Source organism: Zootoca vivipara, chromosome 6 (assembly GCF_963506605.1).
Source record: "Zootoca vivipara chromosome 6, rZooViv1.1, whole genome shotgun sequence".
NCBI lineage: Eukaryota > Metazoa > Chordata > Lepidosauria > Squamata > Lacertidae > Zootoca > Zootoca vivipara.
In genome coordinates this window covers 2799634-2820497 of record NC_083281.1, presented here as the reverse complement: position 1 = coordinate 2820497, position 20864 = coordinate 2799634, and the positions used below count along the sequence as shown (strand labels likewise).

The 20864-nt window shown below is 44.8% G+C and overlaps 1 protein-coding gene across 2 annotated transcripts; it reads right to left on the bottom strand.

The window, feature by feature from the left end:
* Positions 1 to 1693: 1693 nt before the first annotated feature.
* DOHH (deoxyhypusine hydroxylase) lies at positions 1694 to 18200 on the bottom strand. 2 transcript variants are annotated; one of them, XM_035119281.2, is made up of 5 exons: positions 18014 to 18200; positions 5535 to 5840; positions 3849 to 3925; positions 3532 to 3769; positions 1694 to 2273 (listed from the first exon to the last, which is right to left on the bottom strand). In XM_035119281.2, the coding sequence occupies exons 2-5, from the start codon at positions 5806 to 5808 to the stop codon at positions 1957 to 1959; spliced, it is 906 nt and encodes a 301-aa protein (XP_034975172.2). In that variant the 5' UTR covers positions 5809 to 5840; positions 18014 to 18200; the 3' UTR covers positions 1694 to 1956. The 2 variants fall into 2 exon arrangements, with proteins under 2 accessions (XP_034975172.2, XP_034975171.2); XM_035119280.2 differs by having other exon boundaries at positions 17937 to 18027.
* Positions 18201 to 20864: the final 2664 nt, after the last annotated feature.

The window sequence follows — 20864 nt, the reverse complement described above, 5'->3', positions numbered from 1 at the left end:
TAATTTTGGCACACGTAGGTTCCCAATTATTGCATCCACCCGCGAACGAAATATACTACGGACATCCAAAACCTATGACTTAGTTGGGTGCAATCTAAACCAGTACTTATTGCATATTGACTCAAACGATGCTTCCAAACTAGGGTCCCAGACTGTCTCGACCTAAGACTTTTACATGCCGTAGTATGCAAAGCTAAATGCACCCCGCAAGTTTAATACTAAAAACCTACTTATTGGCCTGCCCCCATATACCAGTTTTTCGTCCAGAACCCCCCCCCCCACCACCACCAAGGACTGATGCTCTAAATGTCTCTAGTCCCTATTGTGCTGGCAATGAGCACCAGGCTGCAAAGGCAAGTTAAGGGACCGGCGGTCTAAGCTTCCAGTCCCTATTGTGCCAGAAACAAACTTAAGGTTATGAAGGCAAATTATTGGGGGGGGGGGAGACAGGGGGTGATCTGCAAACATTCAACCTGGAGGTTCACAAGCTGCGTCAGGCTCACTTTAAAATGTCAGTGGTGGCCGTGGGTCTTCTCTGTACAGTACAGGAAGTTTTTAATGTTTGGTGTTATTGCTGTGCTTAATGCTTCAATTTGTCGGAAGTTGCCGAGAATCCTGGGGAAACACTGTCAGATGGGCAGCACTATTATTATTATTATTATTACTACTACTACTACTACTACTACTACTGATTGTAGGAAGTGCCATGGGCCCACAATACACCAACGCTGTCGCAAACCGTCTAATTTGTCAGCGCCTAAATGATATCGAGCATCAGAACAACTTGGCCACAATAAGGAAATTTTGCCCACGGCATGACTATTTTCCACCTTCCCATTTCGACTCTCCGGCACCCTATCTGCATAACCTAGCAATTCCAAAATATAGACGCACTTCGAGTCTCGCAAGATTGAATGTCTTGCCCTTGGCTGGACTTGTGGGACGATTCCAACAGATTCCACACGAAAAACGTCCCTGCAGAGATGGCAGTCCCGAATTAGTGGCACATCGCCCTTCTGGCTTGCCCTCTTTCTAAAGACTTGAGGAATGAGATTATCACCCCTCTTTTATTGTCCATTACGGGTCGCCCAGCCACTGCCCCAGTGTCCTTTCTCTTGGCAGATCAAGATGAGCAGGTGACAGCAAAGGCGGCAAGGTTTTTCGCTGGGGCAATCAGAATAAGATCCACCATTTGACCATTGATTCAAAACCCTAAAGTGTGTTTTATATAATTGACTTTTTATTTCTATTCTTTGTACAGTGGAACCTCGGTTTATGAACACCTCGGTTTATGAATTTTCGGTTTATGAACGCCGCGGACCCATCTGGAATGGATTAATTCATTTTCCATTACTTTCAATGGGAAAGTTCGCTTCAGTTTATGAACGCTTCAGTTTATGAACAGACTTCCGGAACCAATTACACCCATGCTTCAGTTTATGAATGCTTCAGTTTAAGTACTCTGCGGACCCGTCTGGAACGGATTAATCCACTTTCCATTACTTTCAATGGGAAAGTTCGCTTCAGTTTATGAATGCTTCAGTTTATGAACAGACTTCCGGAACCAATTGTGTTCATAAACCGAGGTACCACTGTATATTGTAGTGTTGTTTTATTGCTATGGCCGATAGCTGGCACAAACGAAGATTCATTCACTCATTCAACGCTGCCGCAAGGAAGACTCGGCAGTCAGTTTTCAAAGCGATATAAATACGTGTGACCATATATTTGCAAAACAGAGAAACAGAAAAGCCACCAGATTTGGGGCAGAACCCGCTACTGAGCTGCAGGTGCCCATCTTCCCACCAACCACCGAGCAGAGAAACAGGCAGCAAATTAGAAACGGAGGCGAGAAGTCTCGTGCCCCCCTGTCCGGTGCTCTTCCCAGGGGCTGCGGGAATCCAAACCGGGATGTAATTGCGGTGGCCGAGACGCAGCCAGCTCCCCGCGCCCTTTTCAGTCCGAGGTCTTCAGCTTGCTCAGCCCGTCGGGGTACTGGAAACTGCCGCCGTTCTCGTAGTCGTAGATGTCCAGCGCCACCTCGCAGCTCTCCCGCACGACCCGCTCCTTGTCCTGGGCGTGGGCCTGCAAGGCGGAGAGGCAGGAGGCCCGGGCGATAGAGCCCAGGGCCTCGGCGCACTCGTGGCGCACCATGGGGCTCTCGGCGCCGTTCTCCAGCGAGGCCGTCAGCTGCGGGATGCTGGCCTCGTGCTGCATCTGGCCCAGGACGTAGGCGACTTCGTGGCGGAAGAGGGCGCTGCCACACTGGAGGCCTTGCGGGTGGAAGGGAGAGGAGAAGCGCAGTTCAGGAAAGGGGCTTGAGGACTAGCACCTTGTGTTATCTTTAGAGTCAGAGCTTACTGGCAAGAAGCTCCTTCGATGCATGCAGTAGAGGTCCTGGGTTCGGTTTTATGACCGATCCAGGTAGGCCTGCTTTTGGGGGGGGGTGTCCTCTGCCCGAGACTCTACTTGGTTTCTAAAATACCCAGTTTACAACACTGCGATACACCACCAGCTAAACATTGTGATATACAATGTCCGAAATCAGGATGGAACTGGTTTTCAATATCGTGATCTATCAGTAGCTAAACATCGCTATATACCAGGGGTCAGAAAACTTTTCAGCCGTGGGCCGGTCCACCATCCCTCAGAGAAGGCATCCCCAAACTGCGGCCCTCCAGATGTTTTGGCCTACAACTCCCATGATCCCTAGCTAACAGGACCAGTGGTCAGGGAAGATGGGAATTGTAGTCCAAAACATCTGGAGGGCCGAAGTTTGGGGATGCCTGCCTCAGACCATGTGGTGGGCCAGACTATATTTTGGAAGGGGGAAAAAATGAACGATTTCCTATGCCCCACAAATAACCCAGAGATGCATTTTCAATAAAAGCACACATTCTACTCATGTAAAAACACGTGGATTCCCAGACCGTCTGTGGGCTGGATTGAGAAGGCGACTGGGCTGGATCTGGCCCATGGGCCTCAGGTTGCCTACCCCTGCTATATACTGAAATAAGGATGGGAGCTGGTTTTCAACTTCATGATATATCACAGGCTAAACGTCGCGATATACTGAGATATCACGATGTCTGAAATAAGGATGGAGCTATGGAGAAGCATTGCCTGGTTTCATGGGCTTTCCAACATTGTGATTTCTGCACAGCACCCACCCACCCAACTTGTGATATATCGCAGGTCGAAAATTATGAAACTGTTATCACGAAATGGACTTCAAACTGGTATTGGACGATTGATCACGCAGCCCTGCCACACGTCGAGATGCGCAATATATCGCTAGGTCAAGAATTATGAAGCCAATGTCATTATAGGGACTTCAAACCGGTTTCGGACCATATATTGTCTTTCTGCGCAGGGACCAAACAGATGCCACAAGGGGAAGCCACAAAACTGGTATTCACAAGCACTGCTGCCTTCGAGCACGGAAGCAGAGCGCAGTTGCCATGGTCCAAATTCTGGCCAGAGTAGCTGTCCGGGCAAAATCTCTGGTCAAAGAGAAGCAAGGAGACTCACCGTCAGCCAAGGCCAGGACAGCCGATTCCCCGCCGACGTTGCGCAGGGCGAACATCGCCCGGTATCGCTCGAACAGCAGTCGCGAATCGTCCAGCAAAACCTGCCGCAGCCTTTCCACGTCCCCCTCCTCGGACGGAGGCGCTGGGTCTACGGAGGAGTAGGGACCGGAGGACCCTTCTGCCGGGTGCTGCTGCAGCCATTCCAGCCTCTTGACGGCCAGCTGGCATGTCTCTGCCACCTGAACAGGATGGAGGGGTGTTAATTTTTTGGATCGGGTCAGGTTTGGGGAAGAATTGCAAAGGAGCCCCTGGATTTACCTCGATGACAGGGTCCTCCGAGTAGTGTTTCAGAACGTCTAGAACTTTGGGGTTCCCAATGGCACCGAGCGCCTCGCCTGTCGAAAGCAGGGAGAGGATGAGATAGGAAGGTGGAAGTGGGGGGAGGGTGTTATTAATTTTATCTGTTTATATCCCTCTCTCCCGCTGTTGACCCCACAGAGACACGCAGCGTAATAACAATAAAAAGGTCCGGTTCAAGATCCTAAAATTGCTGAAGGTCCCAGATTCAATCTCTGTTTCAAACTGCGGAGAGCGGCTGCCAGTTAGTGCAGACAGTACTGAGGTAGATGGACCAATGGCTTTATTCAGTTTAGGCAGTGAGGTTACAGGGAACCAGGCAGAGGGCCTTCTTGGTGGTGGCGCCCGCCCTGTGGAACGCCCTCCCGTCAGATGTCAAGGAGATAAACAACTCTCTGACTTATAGAAGACATCTGAAAGCAGCCCTGTTTAGGGACGTTTTTAATATTTGATGTTTTATTTTGTTTTTAATATCCTGTTGGATATTAGACCGCATTGCAGTAGCCCAAGCGGGAGATAACCAGAGCATGCACCACTCTGGCCAGACAGTCTACGGGCAGGGAGGGTCTCATCCTGTGTACCAGATGGAGCTGTGGGACAGCCGCCCTGGACACAGAATTGGCCTGTGCCTCCATGGACAGCTGCGAGTCCAAAATGACTCCCATGCTACACACCAGGTCCTTCAGGGACACAGTTACCCCATTCAGGACCAGGGAGTCCACCACATCAGCCCGCCCCCTGTCCCTGAAGAACAGTACTTCTGTCTTGTCAGGATTCAATTATTATTATTAATAATAATAATAAACTTTCTTTTGAGGAAGAGCAGTCCCTCAGCAGGAGAGCACCTGCCTTGCGTGCAGAAGGTCCCAGATTCAACCCTAAGCATCTCCAGAAAGGACTGGGAAAATACTCCTGGGCTGCTGCTTCCAGTTAACAACACTGAGCTAGTTCCCGTGTCGCTTTCCCCAACCCTGGAATCCGTCGACACAGCTAGGGCTGGATTTAGGTTTGATGAAGCCCTAAACTCCTGAAGGTAACGGGGCCCTTTCTATGTCCAGCTGTCCTTTCTCAATATATCCTATATGGTCATTTATGGACCTAATAGGTATCTCAAGCCATTTGCACATCACAAAATATGTATTTTATCAAAGTAATGGTTGAACTGAAAAACAATTGAGAAGAAGGATATTAATAGTGAAATAATTCTTTAGCTCTAACTTAAAATGATTTTTGATGAATAAACCAAACACGTTGGCATCTGGCAATAACGAAAGCTCCTCTAGAAACACAATTTCCAAAGGCTCTTAATCTAATCTCTAGAAACTTGCTATATGAAATAATAATAGGCGTAAATATATGATGCAAACTACTAATTAGAAATAGCAGAATGTAGGCACCCTATATATAGAAATAAGTAAACCAGTGATATTTGGGGGCAGGGCCCAGGACTTACATCCTAGGAGCCTACACAACACAAAATACTGTTGCTGTATGTAGGTTTTATTTTATTTGTTTTTAATTTTATATTTTGGAAATGTACATCCAGTTTTATTTTTCCCTTTAAATTTTTTTGAGGAAGCCAAGAGAGTGGGGCCCTAAGCTATAGCTTGTTTAGCTTATATGTAACTCCGGCACAGTGCCTCTTACCAGCTTCGTGGCGGACCATGGGTTCCTGGCGAGCGTCTCTGAGAACCTCAATGAGGACTGGAATCGCTCTCTCGTCCTGCATCTGCCCCAGGCAATAAGCCAGTTCGTGTTTGAGGAGGGCAGAGTCGTCCCCAAAACCTCGGCTGATCCAATCAATGGCTGCCGCCCCCCCTAGGTTCCGGAGGGTGAATAGCGCCCGGAAACGGGCTTTTAGGGGCTGGCCGACATCCACCAGCGTCCGGCCGATCAGCTCGATTTCCTTCTCTGTCACCATGGTGCCTGGGTGGGAGTTATTTCAAAAAATACCTAAAGGAAAAGGAGTTGTTTTTTTGTGTGAAAGCGCGTGTTTCAGAGAAGCCCAAACTCCCCCCCCTTTTAAAAAAATACTTTATTTCATTTTAAAATTTATGTGACAAGAAAATAAATGGATCATTGCGTTCACATAAACAGAAAATAAAGCTATACATGAACGAAATAAGGAAAAAAAAACACCCAAAAATATATAATATAAAGCTTTGGGGGGGAGGAAGAACAAAAAATTATTTATCAAACGCACAAAATTATTTAAGGATTACAAACCATAATTTGAATGTTTTATACCCAAAATTCCTAGAACGACACTAACTTCATGTTCTATTTTCTTTACCGTCATGTTCTGATTATTCTCCCAAACTGGTTTGAGTCCCTTTTAAACGGCGTTTCTGTGTGCTACTCTGGTTCGCCAGAGGCGGCTCAGTCATGCTGGCCACATGACCCGGAAGCTGTACGCCGGCTCCCTCGGCCAGTAAAGCGAGATGAGCGCCGCAACCCCAGAGTCGTCCACAACTGGACCTAATGGTCAGGGGTCCCATTACCTTTACCTTAATAATAATAATAATAATAATAATAATATATTATTATTTATACTCCGCCCATCTGGCTGGGTTTCCCCAGCCACTCTGGGCGGCTTCCAACAAAACATTAAAATACAATAATCTATTAAACATTAAAAGCTTCCCTATACAGGGCTGCCTTCAGATATCAGATAGTTGTTTTTCTCTTTGACATCTGGTGGGAGGGCGTTCCACAGGGCGGGTGCCACCACCGAGAAGGCCCTCTGCCTGGGTCCCTATATTATTTGACTTCCCACTATCTCTTTGCGGTTTCCAAGTTTCTTTTACATTCAACTTATCTGTATTCCATAATTGAAAAACAACATTCCCTTATATCTGTGAAGTTAGTCTAGGGCACAGCCAAGTTGTTGGAACCATATTTAATTAGATAGTTATTAAAGCAATCCCATTCTTTTTTTAACCTTGTCGCCTGAGTGGTTTCTTATTAATTGCGTCATTTTAGCGAGTTCAAACTTTTTAGCGAAGCCCAAACTTTGCAAAGGTTTAGAAATATGGGTTGGAGAAAACAGGCACCAAACAATGTCTACTCAGAAGTAAATTGCATCTGGGTGCATTTGATTTAAATAAAATCCATTTAAATCACGATATAAATCACTTTTTTTACAGAAAGACTCATTCTTGCTGATATCATCTTCATATTTACAAACCAGAGGAAGGTTTCATATTTGGAATGATACATTTTCAGAGCAGTTTTTACAGTTACAGGTGAAACTCGGAAAATTAGAATATCGTTGAAAAGTGGATTTCATAGAATCATAGAATCATAGAATCATAGAGTTGGAAGAGACCACAAGGGCCATCCAGTCCAACCCCCTGCCAAGCAGGAAACACCATCAAAGCATTCCTGACAGATGGCTGTCAAGCCTCTGCTTAAAGACCTCCAAAGAAGGAGACTCCACCACACTCCTTGGCAGCAAATTCCACTGCCGAACAGCTCTTACTGTCAGGAAGTTCTTCCTAATGTTTAGGTGGAATTTTCTTTCTTGTAGTTTGAATCCGTTGCTCCGTGTCCGCTTCTCTGGAGCAGCAGAAAACAACCTTTCTCCCTCCTTTATATGACATCCTTTTATATATTTGAACATGGTTATCATATCACCCCTTAACCTTCTCTTCTCCAGGCTAAACATACCCAGCTCCCTAAGCCGTTCCTCATAAGGCATCGTTTCCAGGCCTTTGACCATTTTGGTTGCCCTCTTCTGGACACGTTCCAGCTTATCAGTATCCTTCTTGAACTGTGGTGCCCAGAACTGGACACAATACTCCAGGTGAGGTCTGACCAGAGCAGAATACAGTGGTACTATTACTTCCCTTGATCTAGATGCTATACTCCTATTGATGCAGCCCAGAATTGCATTGGCTTTTTTAGCTGCTGCATCACACTGCTGACTCATGTCAAGTTTGTGGTCAACCAAAACTCCTAGATCCTTTTCACATGTACTGCTCTCAAGCCAGGTGTCTCCCATCCTGTATCTGTGCCTTTCATTTTTTTTGCCCAAGTGTAGCACTTTACATTTCTCCTTGTTAAAATTCATCTTGTTTGCTTTGGCCCAGTTGTCTAATCTGTTAAGGTCATTCTGAAGTGTGATCCTGTCCTCTGGGGTGTTAGCCACCCCTCCCAACTTGGTGTCATCTGCAAACTTGCTCAGGATTCCCTCAAGCCCATCATCCAAGTCATTGATAAAGATGTTGAACAAGACTGGGCCCAAGACAGAACCCTGTGGCACCCCACTAGTCACTACTCTCCAGGATGAGGAGGAGCCATTGATGAGCACCCTTTGGGTTCGGTCAGTAATCCAGCTACAAATCCACTGAATGGTAGCATTGTCTAGCCCACATTTTACCAGCTTCTTTACAAGAATATCATGGGGCACCTTGTCAAAGGCCTTGCTGAAATCAAGATAGGCTACATCCACAGCGTTCCCTTCATCTACCAGGCTTGTAATTCTGTCAAAAAATGAAATCAGATTAGTCTGACATGACTTATTTTTCAGGAACCCATGCTGACTTTTAGTGATCACAGAGTTTCTTTCTAGGTGCTCACAGACTGTTTGCTTAATGATCTGCTCTAGAATCTTTCCTGGTATTGATGTCAGGCTGACTGGGCGGTAATTGTTTGGGTCCTCTCTTTTCCCCTTTTTGAAAATAGGGACAACATTTGCCCTCCTCCAGTCTGCTGGAACTTCGCCTGTTCTCCAGGAATTTTCAAAGATTATTGCCAGTGGTTCTGAAATCACCTCTGCCAGTTCTTTTAATACTCTTGGATGTAGTTCATCTGGCCCTGGAGACTTGAATACATCTAAACTAGCCAAGTATTCTTGTACTACCTCCTTACTTATTCTGGGCTGTGTTTCCCCTGCTGAATCATCTGCTCCATATTCTTCAGGTCGGGCGTTGTTTTCTTTCTTGGAGAAGACTGAGGCAAAGAAGGCATTGAGGAGTTCTGCCCTTTCTCTGTCCCCTGTTTGCATTTCACCATCTTCTCCTCTGAGTGACCCCACTGTTTCCTTGTTTTTCCTTTTGCTACGGACATACCCATAAAAGCCCTTTTTGTTGCTTTTAACCTCTCTGGCGAGCCTGAGTTCATTCTGTGCTTTAGCTTTTCTGACTTTGTCTCTACACGTGCTGGCTATATGTTTGAATTCCTCTCTGGAGATTTCCCCCCTTTTCCATTTTTTGTACATATCCCTTTTAAATCTTAACTCAGTCAAAAGTTCTTTAGATAGCCAGCCTGGCTTCTTTAGGCACCTTCCATGTTTCCGTCTCATTGGTATTGCCTGAAGTTGTGCTTTTAATATCTCCCTTTTAACAAACTCCCAACCATCATGAACTCCCTTCCCTTTTAGTATTACTGTCCATGGGATTTCACCCAGCGTTTCCCTAAGTTTTCTGAAGTCGGCTTTCTTAAAGTCTAGAATTTGGACCTTAGTATGCTTGGTTGCTCCTTTCCGCTGGATAATAAACTCCAGAAGAGCATGGTCACTCCCACCTAATGATCCTGCCACTTCTACCCCACTAACCAAGTCATCACTATTGGTTAGGACCAGATCTAAAATGGCTGATCCTCTTGTTGCTTCTCCCACTTTCTGGACAATGAAGTTGTCTGCAAGGCCAGTGAGGAATCTGTTCGACCTTATGCTCTTGGCTGAGTTTGACATCCAACAAATATCAGGATAGTTGAAATCCCCCATTACTACTATCTCACTTCCTTTGGAATGCTTGGCCATCTGTTCCAGGAAGGCATCATCTGTGTCCTCAGTTTGGCTTGGGGATCTATAGTAAACTCCCACAATGAGATCACTGTTGTTTTTCTCTCCCTTAATTTTGACCCAGATACTCTCAATTTGGCTTTGAAGTTTTAAATCCTGGATCTCTTCACAGGTATACATATCCCTAACATATAAAGCTACTCCTCCTCCTTTCCTGTTTGGTCTATTTCTCTTAAATAGATTGTATCCCTCTATTACTACATTCCAGTCATGAGACTCATCCCACCAGGTTTCAGTGATGCCTATTATGTCATATTTAGTTTGCTGTACCAAGAGCTCAAGTTCATCTTGTTTATTTCCCATGCTCTGTGCATTAGTATACAGACATTGAAGACCGTTGATCATTCCCCCATGTCTCTTATTTAAGGATATTTTCGTCCCACCACTAGGTCTGCATGCTGCTTGCTCCATTTGGTCCTTGACATTTGGATGATCATCTTCAGCATTTGATAGACTCCTACCTTCAGGACCACTGTCTCCCTCCCCCACATAAGTCAGTTTAAAGCCCTCCTGATGAGGTTTTTGAGTTTTGTGGCAAAAACATTCCTCCCAACTTTTGTGAGGTGCAGTCCATCACTTGCCAGAAGTCCATCATCAAGAAACTGCAGACCGTGATCTAGGAATCCAAACCGTTCCTGTTTGCACCATTTGCGAAGCCAGTTGTTCACTTCCCCTATTTTTCCCTCTCTCCCTGGGCCATGTCGTTCAACTGGGAGGACAGAAGAGATGACAATTTGTGCATCTAATTGCTTCAACTTCCTGCCCAGAGCCTCATAATCATTTTTGATCTTCTGTAAGCTATGGCTTGCAGTGTCATTGGTTCCCACATGCACCAAAAGGAAGGGGTATTTGTCGGTGGGTTTTATTATTCCTTGCAGCCGTTCTGTTACATCTTTGATCTTGGCCCCAGGTAGACAGCACACCTCTCGAGACATCTTGTCAGGCCCACAGATCACTGCTTCTGTACCCCTCAGTAGGGAATCCCCAATCACCACTACACGCCTCTTCAGAGGCTTGGTTGGGATTCTTCTATGTGCTGTCCCTTCCAAGGTTACCTGCATATTTCCAGAGGACTGACTTGGTTGCTCGTCTTCATATTCCTCATCAACTGTGATGAGGGAGAGATCCTCAGGTGGAGTCTGTTCCTCGTCTTCCATGAGCACTTCAAAACGGTTGTTTAATTCTAAGCACTCAGAGCGATCCCTGGGCCTTCTACTTCTATGAGTCACGTTCCTCCATACATCTGGCTGCTGTGTTGGGGAACTGACCTCCTCCTCAGGGAGATCCCCTGTCTCCTCCTTGGTGCAGACAGTGTGCTCTGCTGCATCCAAGAAAAGCTCCAGCTCTTTAATTCTCTGGAGCGTAGATACACGCCCCTGAAGCTGCTGCACCTTCTCTTCCAGAAGGGCAACCTTGTTTTCTAGTAGGGCAACCAACTTGCAATTGTTGCAAGTGTAGCTACCCACATCCTTTGGCAAGAAAACAAACATTGCACAGGAATTGCAGGTGACAATGGTTGTTCCCTCCACCTCCATCTTGAAAACCTTGAGGTCAAGGGGGAAAGAGGAAGAGGCCTAGGTCCCCCCTAACAAACGTATGAGACTTGCTGCCCTAGGTCAAAAAGATGGGTAAAACTGCGCGCGCCGATAGGCGCGCGCCGCTGCACTCCAAGCTCTGACTAGCTCCGCCCACAGCTAATCACCTGAACTTCCTGACTCACACTTCTAGGTGAAAGGTCACAGCCAGAAACAAACAAGGTCACAGCCAGAAACAAACACCCACACAAGCCTGGACAGTCACCCAAATCCAAGAGGCAGCAGCCCTAGAAAACCAGCACAAGCACACAAACAAGTAAGAAAACAAATAAGCACACAAACTTACTCACACACAGCCCCAAAAGACAAAACCACAAAACCTACAGAGTGTCTCCCAAGCTCAGCTCACCTTCTGCTCCTTCCTCAGTCACTGCACTCCAAGCTCTGACTAGCTCCGCCCACAGCTAATCACCTGAACTTCCTGACTCACACTTCTAGGTGAAAGGTCACAGCCAGAAACAAACAAGGTCACAGCCAGAAACAAACACCCACACAAGCCTGGACAGTCACCCAAATCCAAGAGGCAGCAGCCCTTCTGCTCCTTCCTCAGTCACTGCACTCCAAGCTCTGACTAGCTCCGCCCACAGCTAATCACCTGAACTTCCTGACTCACACTTCTAGGTGAAAGGTCACAGCCAGAAACAAACAAGGTCACAGCCAGAAACAAACACCCACACAAGCCTGGACAGTCACCCAAATCCAAGAGGCAGCAGCCCTAGAAAACCAGCACAAGCACACAAACAAGTAAGAAAACAAATAAGCACACAAACTTACTCACACACAGCCCCAAAAGACAAAACCACAAAACCTACAGAGTGTCTCCCAAGCTCAGCTCACCTTCTGCTCCTTCCTCAGTCACTGCACTCCAAGCTCTGACTAGCTCCGCCCACAGCTAATCACCTGAACTTCCTGACTCACACTTCTAGGTGAAAGGTCACAGCCAGAAACAAACAAGGTCACAGCCAGAAACAAACACCCACACAAGCCTGGACAGTCACCCAAATCCAAGAGGCAGCAGCCCTAGAAAACCAGCACAAGCACACAAACAAGTAAGAAAACAAATAAGCACACAAACTTACTCACACACAGCCCCAAAAGACAAAACCACAAAACCTACAGAGTGTCTCCCAAGCTCAGCTCACCTTCTGCTCCTTCCTCAGTCACTGCACTCCAAGCTCTGACTAGCTCCGCCCACAGCTAATCACCTGAACTTCCTGACTCACACTTCTAGGTGAAAGGACACAGCCAGAAACAAACAAGGTCACAGCCAGAAACAAACACCCACACAAGCCTGGACAGTCACCCAAATCCAAGAGGCAGCAGCCCTAGAAAACCAGCACAAGCACACAAACAAGTAAGAAAACAAATAAGCACACAAACTTACTCACACACAGCCCCAAAAGACAAAACCACAAAACCTACAGAGTGTCTCCCAAGCTCAGCTCACCTTCTGCTCCTTCCTCAGTCACTGATTTATTTCAGTAATGCAACTTAAAAGGTGAAACCAATATCTGAGATAGATGCATGACATGCAAAGCAAGATATGTCAAGCCTTTATTTGTTGTAATTGTAATTATTTGTCGTTAGGCGGGTCAATTATAAATAGAATGTACCGTAACTAATGAAATGTAATAGCGATGCTTATTTTTGAATTATTGTAACTATTTGTTTTATTACTGTGGAATTTCCAAAAGAAAGCATTTGTACAAATTGAAAGAAAAATAAATAATAAGAAGTTGCATTACTGAAATAAATGCACTTTTCGACGATATTCTTATTTTCCAAGTTTCACCTGTACTGTATATCAAAAATTACCAATTTAGTTATACTATTAGAAATACATAGACAGGTAATTATGAAATTATGGTGAGGTTTAATAAGTTAACTTTATATTCGGAGAACTTTTCTGCTGTACTTTATTGGAAGGAGAAAAACTAATCATCTCCTTAGTAACAATTTAAACAAATAAGCACACAAACTTACTCACACACAGCCCCAAAAGACAAAACCACAAAACCTACAGAGTGTCTCCCAAGCTCAGCTCACCTTCTGCTCCTTCCTCAGTCACTGCACTCCAAGCTCTGACTAGCTCCGCCCACAGCTAATCACCTGAACTTCCTGACTCACACTTCTAGGTGAAAGGTCACAGCCAGAAACAAACAAGGTCACAGCCAGAAACAAACACCCACACAAGCCTGGACAGTCACCCAAATCCAAGAGGCAGCAGCCCTTCTGCTCCTTCCTCAGTCACTGCACTCCAAGCTCTGACTAGCTCCGCCCACAGCTAATCACCTGAACTTCCTGACTCACACTTCTAGGTGAAAGGTCACAGCCAGAAACAAACAAGGTCACAGCCAGAAACAAACACCCACACAAGCCTGGACAGTCACCCAAATCCAAGAGGCAGCAGCCCTAGAAAACCAGCACAAGCACACAAACAAGTAAGAAAACAAATAAGCACACAAACTTACTCACACACAGCCCCAAAAGACAAAACCACAAAACCTACAGAGTGTCTCCCAAGCTCAGCTCACCTTCTGCTCCTTCCTCAGTCACTGCACTCCAAGCTCTGACTAGCTCCGCCCACAGCTAATCACCTGAACTTCCTGACTCACACTTCTAGGTGAAAGGTCACAGCCAGAAACAAACAAGGTCACAGCCAGAAACAAACACCCACACAAGCCTGGACAGTCACCCAAATCCAAGAGGCAGCAGCCCTAGAAAACCAGCACAAGCACACAAACAAGTAAGAAAACAAATAAGCACACAAACTTACTCACACACAGCCCCAAAAGACAAAACCACAAAACCTACAGAGTGTCTCCCAAGCTCAGCTCACCTTCTGCTCCTTCCTCAGTCACTGCACTCCAAGCTCTGACTAGCTCCGCCCACAGCTAATCACCTGAACTTCCTGACTCACACTTCTAGGTGAAAGGACACAGCCAGAAACAAACAAGGTCACAGCCAGAAACAAACACCCACACAAGCCTGGACAGTCACCCAAATCCAAGAGGCAGCAGCCCTAGAAAACCAGCACAAGCACACAAACAAGTAAGAAAACAAATAAGCACACAAACTTACTCACACACAGCCCCAAAAGACAAAACCACAAAACCTACAGAGTGTCTCCCAAGCTCAGCTCACCTTCTGCTCCTTCCTCAGTCACTGATTTATTTCAGTAATGCAACTTAAAAGGTGAAACCAATATCTGAGATAGATGCATGACATGCAAAGCAAGATATGTCAAGCCTTTATTTGTTGTAATTGTAATTATTTGTCGTTAGGCGGGTCAATTATAAATAGAATGTACCGTAACTAATGAAATGTAATAGCGATGCTTATTTTTGAATTATTGTAACTATTTGTTTTATTACTGTGGAATTTCCAAAAGAAAGCATTTGTACAAATTGAAAGAAAAATAAATAATAAGAAGTTGCATTACTGAAATAAATGCACTTTTCGACGATATTCTTATTTTCCAAGTTTCACCTGTACTGTATATCAAAAATTACCAATTTAGTTATACTATTAGAAATACATAGACAGGTAATTATGAAATTATGGTGAGGTTTAATAAGTTAACTTTATATTCGGAGAACTTTTCTGCTGTACTTTATTGGAAGGAGAAAAACTAATCATCTCCTTAGTAACAATTTAAACAATTTATTTAACTAAAACAATAACATTATAGCATATGTATCCAAGTTGGTTAACTGATGTGGTTAAACAATTAAAAAACAACAACTTAGACTGAGTTTTAGCACACATGGAAAACAAATCCTTATTTCCTGATGAATAACCTTTGGACTATAATGTAACTTAAATAGAAAATCTTTAGAAAGATTTTTCCTCCAAAAGGATTTTATTTTAAAAATCTAATTTAAATTTTAAAAATCTGTTGTTGTTTTTTAATCATTGATTTTTATCCACCCTGAATTTGCATTGAGTTCAAGCAAATGTCCAACTCCTTTGGGCCATATCTTTTTGGAAGGTGTCAAATTAACATGAATTGCAGCTGGTTTAATTTTTGCTTGTTTGGCTTCTGTGGGGTAAACAAAATGATTGGATCTCCTACTGCAGAGAAAAAAAGTTCCAGATCCAAAATTTCCTGGGGATGCCACGCTGGTAAAATTCCATTTCACAGTCACCTGCAGGCAACTCTGAGTATGATACACACATAATTGTTAACTCAGGAGATGGTTTGGCTTTTAAGTCTTGGAAGACACCCATAAATGGCATCCTGGGAGTTTTTTTTATGTTATTGCTCAAGCACGCACATTGACACCTGGCCAAAGCATTTTGGCGAAAAGACTCCCAGGTATAAACTGCTGCAAAAAAAATTAAATTACTGTACCGGTAAGGTGCAGCACAGCTCAACTCATCCAAAATCTTGTGATTCGGACATTGTGTGGGTCAGAGGTCTGGGTTAACCCTTTAAAGGCCAAAGAAGTGGGGAGCAAGGATGTAACTTGCCTTCAAACAAGCAGCTTTTTGCTCTTGCCCAGTGAGAAATGTATAGAAAATGCATGCTCAGAGCCACTCTCTATGCCACAAATAAACTGTATATGATGCTATTACTGTAGCATCAAGCAGTAATGGAGAAATCGGGACACAAATAGTGGGAAAGAATTTTTTTTAAAAAATACACCTGTTAAATTTGATGTAATTTGGCATTGATTTGTTAAAAATTTGGGAAGCTTAATAAACAGGTGCAAATCAGAAATGGCCAATGCTGTTAACGAGCAAACCTATGCAAATCAAGGCCAGAGAATGCACAAATCTATGCAAATCATTGGAAGGCACCATAATAAATAAATAATCTGCAAATACGGCAGCGCCCCTGTAAACCTATGCAAATTAGCAAAGACCTATGCAAATTAGCAAAGATCTATGCAAATCAGCAAGGGCCCAAACCTACGTATGCAAATAACACGAAAGTCGCCAGCGGCCCCAACAGAATATGCAACAGAAGCAGAAGACATCAAGAAGAGGTGGCAAGAATACACAGAGGAATTATACCAGAAAGATATGGAGATCTCGTACACCCCAGGTAGTGTGGTTGCTGACCTTGAGCCAGACATCTTGGAGAGTGAAGTTAAATGGGCCTTAAAAGCACTGCTAATAACAAGGCCAGTGGAAGTGATGATATTCCAGCTGAACTATTTAAAATTTTAAAAGATGATGCTGTTAAGGTGCTACACCCAATATGCCAGCAAGTTTGGAAAACTCAGAAATGGCCAGAGGATTGAAGATCATCAGTCTACATCCCAATTCCAAAGAAGGGCAATGCCAAAGATTGCTCCAACTACCGCACAATTGCGCTCATTTCACACGCTAGCAAGGTTATGCTTCAAATTCTACAAGGCAGGATTAGGCAGTATGTGGACCGAGAACTCCCAGAAGTGCAAGCTGGATTTTGAAGGGGCAGAGGAACCAGAGACCAAATAGCAAACGTGCTGGATTATGGAGAAAGCTAGAGACTTCCAGAAAAATGTCTACTTCTGCTTCATTGACTATGCAAAAGCCTTTGACTGTGTCGACCACAGCAAACTATGGCAAGTTCTTAAAGAAATGGGAGTGCCTGATCACCACATCTATCTCCTGAGAAATCTCTATGTGGGACAAGAAGCTACAGTTAGAACTGGATATGGAACAACTGATTGGTTCAAAATTGGGAAAGGAGTACGACAAGGTTGTATATTGTCTCCCTGCTTATTTAACTTATATGCAGAATTCATCATGCGAAAGGCTGGACAAGATGAATCCCAAACCGGAATTAAGATTGCCGGAAGAAATATCAACAACCTCGGATATGCAGATGACACAACCTTGATGGCAGAAAGTGAGGAGGAATTAAAGAACCTTTTAATGAGGGTGAAATAGGAGAGCGCAAAATATGGTCTGAAGCTCAACATCAAAAAAACCAAGATCATGGCCACTGGTCCCATCACCTCCTGGCAAATGGAAGGGGAAGAAATGGAGGCAGTGAGAGATTTTACTTTCTTGGGCTCCTTGAACACTGCAGATGGTGACAGCAGTCACGAAATTACAAGACACCTGCTTCTTGGGAGAAAAGCAATGACAAACCTAGACAGCATCTTAAAAAGCAGAGACATCACCTTGCCGACAAAGGTCCGTATAGTTAAAGCTATGGTTTTCCCAGTAGTGATGTATGGAAGTGAGAGCTGGACCATAAAGAAGGCTGATCGCTGAAGTATTGATGCTTTTGAATTATGGTGCTGGAGGAAACTCGAGATTCCCATGGACTGCAAGAAGATCAAACCTATCCATTCTCAAGGAAATCAGCCCTGAGTGCTCCCTGGAAGGTCAGGTCATGAAGCTGAGGCTCCAATACTTTGGCCACCTCATGAGAAGGGGATGACAGAGGACGACATGGTTGGACAGTGTTCTCAAAGCTACCAACATGAGTCTGACCAAACTGTAGGAGGCAGTGCAAGACAGGAGTGCCTGGCGTGCTCTGGTCCATGGCGTCACGAAGAGTCGGACACGACTAAACGACTCAACAACAACAACATGCAGATCAGCAGCAGCCAAAATAAAACTACTATCAGCTCTGGGCCAACCCACCAACCCCAAAGCCACCCCACAACCCCACCCCCACTGTCCCCCCAACTCTGGGTAGCTCACCTGCCCCCTCCCATCCCGTCTCCATGGCAACAGGGATGCAGACGGTCCCCATCCGCTTTGATGCCTATCCCACTCACCTAAGTCACACGCGTTCTATGGCAGCCTCTGCGCCTGCGCGCTAAGCTGTAACCACTGCGCCTGCGCCTGAGCGCTCGCGGGACTACCCACCCACACGGCGATTAGGCGGACGAAACCAAGTACCACTGTGACAGAATGGTGGAGGCGCCCCTTTTTCTCTGCATGCCCCTCTCTTCTTCTTCTTCTTAAATATAGAGGGGCGAAGCGGTGAACTTTTTTCACTAGAGGCTGCCTAATTTTTTCCCTTTCTCTTCCCCCCCTCCCAACTCCGCTTCAAATGGGTGAGTCCGATGTGCAAAGGCCGCGAGAGGAAATGGCGGCCTCAAGCACATGCGCGTTAGTATGGTGACGCCTGCGTTGCTCCGCCTTAATTCCGTAAGGCTGGTCGTGGCGATAGACATCTAGGTTATAGACTGACGTGCAGTTCTGAGTTTCCGGGTTCAGTTTGGAACACTGCACCATTCGCTGTGACAATTGTGGATTTTGAAAGATTCTCTCTCTCTCTCTCTCTCTCTCTCTCTCTCTCTCTCTCTCTCTCTCTCTCTCTCTCTCTCTCTCTCTCTCTCTCTCCTTGCTTGCTTGCTTGCTTGCTTGCTTCTTTAATTTCTTATGCCTCTCCACATTTGCACATTATATTAATTTTGGGGTTTTTGGAATATGGAAATAATTTTAAAAATGAGAAATCTAGTTGTGCCCCCCCCAATAAACGCTCTTTTTAGTTTTCTAATTAGCATTAAAAAGGTAATACCAAATTAAAAATTAAGAAAATCAAGGCTCTGCTCTCAGAAGTGCTGAAAAGTTTTTATACTAATTTCATGTGGAAATAATAACAACAAAAATAATAAATAACATAAATCCCCACTAATCTGGCGCTATATATATATATATATATATATATATATATATATATATGCGGAACTCACTGCTGCAAAATACTGTAGTTTAAAAAATATTTTTAAACATAGCATATCTGCATTCAAATCAATGTGTGGTGGTGGTAAATGTGATAATGGAAATCCCTGAGTGCGCTTCTAATAGAGAAGTCATGGCAGTCTGTTGCTTTATGAAACTGATGATTCTGCAATTTGCCACCCTTCATTGGGGCAGGAATACAGCTAATATGTGAATCACAAAGATAAATTGGTACATGGTACAAATGGCTACACGTAACACAGGCTCCCAACATGCATAATAATAATAATAATAATAATAATAATAATAATAATAATAATAATAATAATTATTTATACCCCGCGGCTCCCAACAAAATATTAAAAACATAATAAAACATTAAACATTAAAAACTTTCCTACACAGAGCTGCCTTCAGATGTCTTCTAAAAGTCTGATAGTTGTTTAGTTCCTTGACATCTAACAGGAAGGTGTTCCACAGGCCGGGTGCCACTACTAAGAAGGCCCTCTGCCTGGTTCCCTGTAACCTCACTTCTCGCAGGTAGGGAACTGCCAGAAGGCCCTCGGAGCTGGACCTCAGTGTCCGGGATGGACGATGGGGGTGGAGACGCTCCTTCAGGTATACTGGGCCGTTTAGGCTTTCAAGGTCAGCACCAACCCTTTTAATTGGGCTCGGAAACATCCTGGGAGCCAATGTGGGTCTTTCAGGACTGGTGTTATGTGGTCTCGGCGGCCGCTCCCAGTCCCCAGTCTAGCTGCCGCATTCTGGATTAGTCGCAGTTTCTGGGTCACCTTCAAAGGTAGCCCCACGTAGAGCGCATGGCAGTAGCCCAAGCAGGAGATAACCAGAGCATGCACCGCTCTGGCCAGACAGTCTGCGGGCAGGGAGGGTCTCATTCTGCGTACCAGATGGAGCTGATAGACAGCTGCCCTGGACACAGAATTGACCTGCGCCTCCATGGACAGCCGTGAGTCCAAAATGACTCCCAGGCTGCGCACCTGGTCCTTCAAGGGCACAGTTGCCCCATTCAGGACCAGGGAATCCTCCACACCTGCCCGCCTCCTGTCTCCCACAAGCAGTACTACTGTCTTATCAGGATTCAACCTCAATCTGTTAGCCACCATCCATCCTCCAACCGCCTCCAGGCACTCATACTAACATACTAGCAATGTAACAGCACACGGGGGGAATCAAAGCTTGGTCACCAGAAATTGGTGAGAATCAGACCTGAATCAGCATAAATGGCCAGGGCTTATACCGCATGTGTATTAAACATAAAATGAGGTAATGATGTGCATGATTGGTGAAAAATGGAATCCTTTGTTTGAAACTTTATAAGTACCACTGCCAGAACCACTGGGTGGGGTTGCAGTTTTTGCGAAATAATTCAAATTGTAACCTATTGCCTTGCAATACACGTTGGACTCCTAGCTCCTCAAGCTTCTGGGTTTTTATTGGCATAAACTCAGGAAATAAGCCATTTTTGGCTTACATTGCAACATATGAATCCTGTGAATTCTGAATCTGGACGAGAGACAGATTCACATCGATTGCAACCGATTGCTTGTACTGTATGTATAACACCTGTGTATGGATAAAGTTTGTTTTACATTACAGGTAGTTGTTTTAAAGGGGTCACTTTAAGAAGAAAACCTTACAGCTGCAGATTGCTGTCACCTGTAACCAAACTCTATGCTGCACCTGTCTATATAATCTTACATTGTAATACTTGTTGTTCACTGCAGAAGCCACTATGTTATAAGTTCTAGTATCTTGATACTTCATATATGGTATGTACAGCCATACCTCGGTTTAAGTACGCCTCGGTTTGAGTATTTTCAGTTTAAGTACTTCGCGGACCTGTCTGGAACGGATTAATCCACTTTCCATTAATTTCAACGGGAAAGTTCGCTTTAGGTTAAGTACAGACTTCCAGGA